Source organism: Entelurus aequoreus, linkage group LG09 (assembly GCF_033978785.1).
Source record: "Entelurus aequoreus isolate RoL-2023_Sb linkage group LG09, RoL_Eaeq_v1.1, whole genome shotgun sequence".
In the NCBI taxonomy this organism is placed as follows: domain Eukaryota; kingdom Metazoa; phylum Chordata; class Actinopteri; order Syngnathiformes; family Syngnathidae; genus Entelurus; species Entelurus aequoreus.
In genome coordinates, this window is record NC_084739.1 from 61050335 (window position 1) to 61051792 (window position 1458).

The window sequence follows — 1458 nt, forward strand, 5'->3', positions numbered from 1 at the left end:
CCGCTTGTCCCTTTCGGGTTGCGGGGGGTCCTATCTAATATATTTAATTAAAGTGCTTAGGAAAACATTTAACTTGTTGTGATTTAACACCTAAAACATTGGTACAAAAAATAGTTTCATTTTTAACAAGTTAAAAGCCTGTTAAGACGTGACCAAACTGTGTTTTCATATTTTTATTACAAAAAAAAAAAAAAAAAAAAAAGTTATGTTATGGGAGCGTGTTTACACTCAAAGTGGTTCGAAACAGGTTCGACTCCACATGCCGGGCTAGGCGCGCTCACCTCTCCTTGGCCTCGGCCGCGCGGTCCCGCTGCCGGCGGTTCTTGAACCAGTTGCTGACCTGCGTGGTGGTGAGTCCGGTGGCCTCGGCCAGCTCCCGCTTCTCCCGCGGGGACGGGTAGGGGTTGTGCGTGTACCACTCCCGCAGCACGCTGCGGCTCTTCTCCTTGAAGCAGTAGCTGGTCTCCTCGCCGTCCCAGATGGAGCGCGGCAGCGGGAACTTCCGACGGACGCGGTACTTGCCCACGGCGCCCAGCGGCCGCCCGCGGAGCTTCTCCGCCTCCACGTAGTGCGCCTTGAGCCAGAGCTGCTGCAGCTTGGGGTGGTTGTGCGCCGAGAACTGGTGGCTCTCCAGGATCTTGTAGAGCTCCCGGAAGTTGCCCCGGTGGAAGGCGACCACCGCCTTGGCTTTGAGGACGCTCTCGTTCTTGTGGAGGTGCTCGCAGGCCGGCAGCGACCACAGGAAGCGGCCCAGGCGCTCGATGTTGCCGCCCTGCTGCAGCACCTCGCACACGCACGCCACTTGCTCCTGCGTGAAGCCGAAGGTGGGCAGCATGGACATGGCGGGTGCGGAGGGATGATGCGCTTCTCGGCTAGCTTCAGACTCCCGCTCACTCTGGCGAGTCCGGCGAGGTCCCCCCGGCTCCAAAAAGCAAAGTCCGGCTGCGCAAAAAAAAAAAAAAAAAAAAAAAAAAAAAAAAAAAAGTCTGAGTAAGAAAAGTGTAGAAAGTTACCGCAGCCTCCTCCTCTTCCTCCCTCTTCTTCTTCTTTACTCCTCCGAGCGTCTCCGAGCTGCCTCCTTTTAAAAAACAGTATTCCTCGCTGGCAAGCGCGAGTGGACGTGGAGCCTGATTGGTCGGTTACCTGAGCCCGGGGGCCGGCGTGGAATTATTCTCCATGGCGACGCTGTCACTCAGAGTAACCTGACACGCGCGGAGGTGTCTGCCGTGGACCGAGCATTGTTCCCGTGGCGGGCCACGCCCACCGGTGGAAATATTACTCACTCAGGGGGAACAAAAAAAAAGTTTCTTTTTTTATTCTTATTTTGATGGACACCTGGAGGCGAGGCCGTCAAAGTGGAAGGTAAGTGCGGACTTTTATAACGTTTTTTTTCTCGTCATTTAAAAATGTCAGTTATAAAAAAAGTTAAGAAAAAATATTAAATGTTGCTGTGAAAGT

At 53.4% G+C, this 1458-nt stretch overlaps 1 protein-coding gene across 1 annotated transcript in view; it reads right to left on the reverse strand.

Moving 5' to 3' along the window:
* The window catches only part of six2a (SIX homeobox 2a), a 5982-nt gene extending 5004 nt beyond the window's left edge, over window positions 1-978 (reverse strand). The window contains exon 1 of the mRNA XM_062057777.1: window positions 282-978. Within this exon, the coding sequence (XP_061913761.1) occupies window positions 282-841 (560 nt within the window). The 5' untranslated portion in view covers window positions 842-978. The remainder of the gene's footprint in view (window positions 1-281) is intronic.
* Window positions 979-1458: the final 480 nt, after the last annotated feature.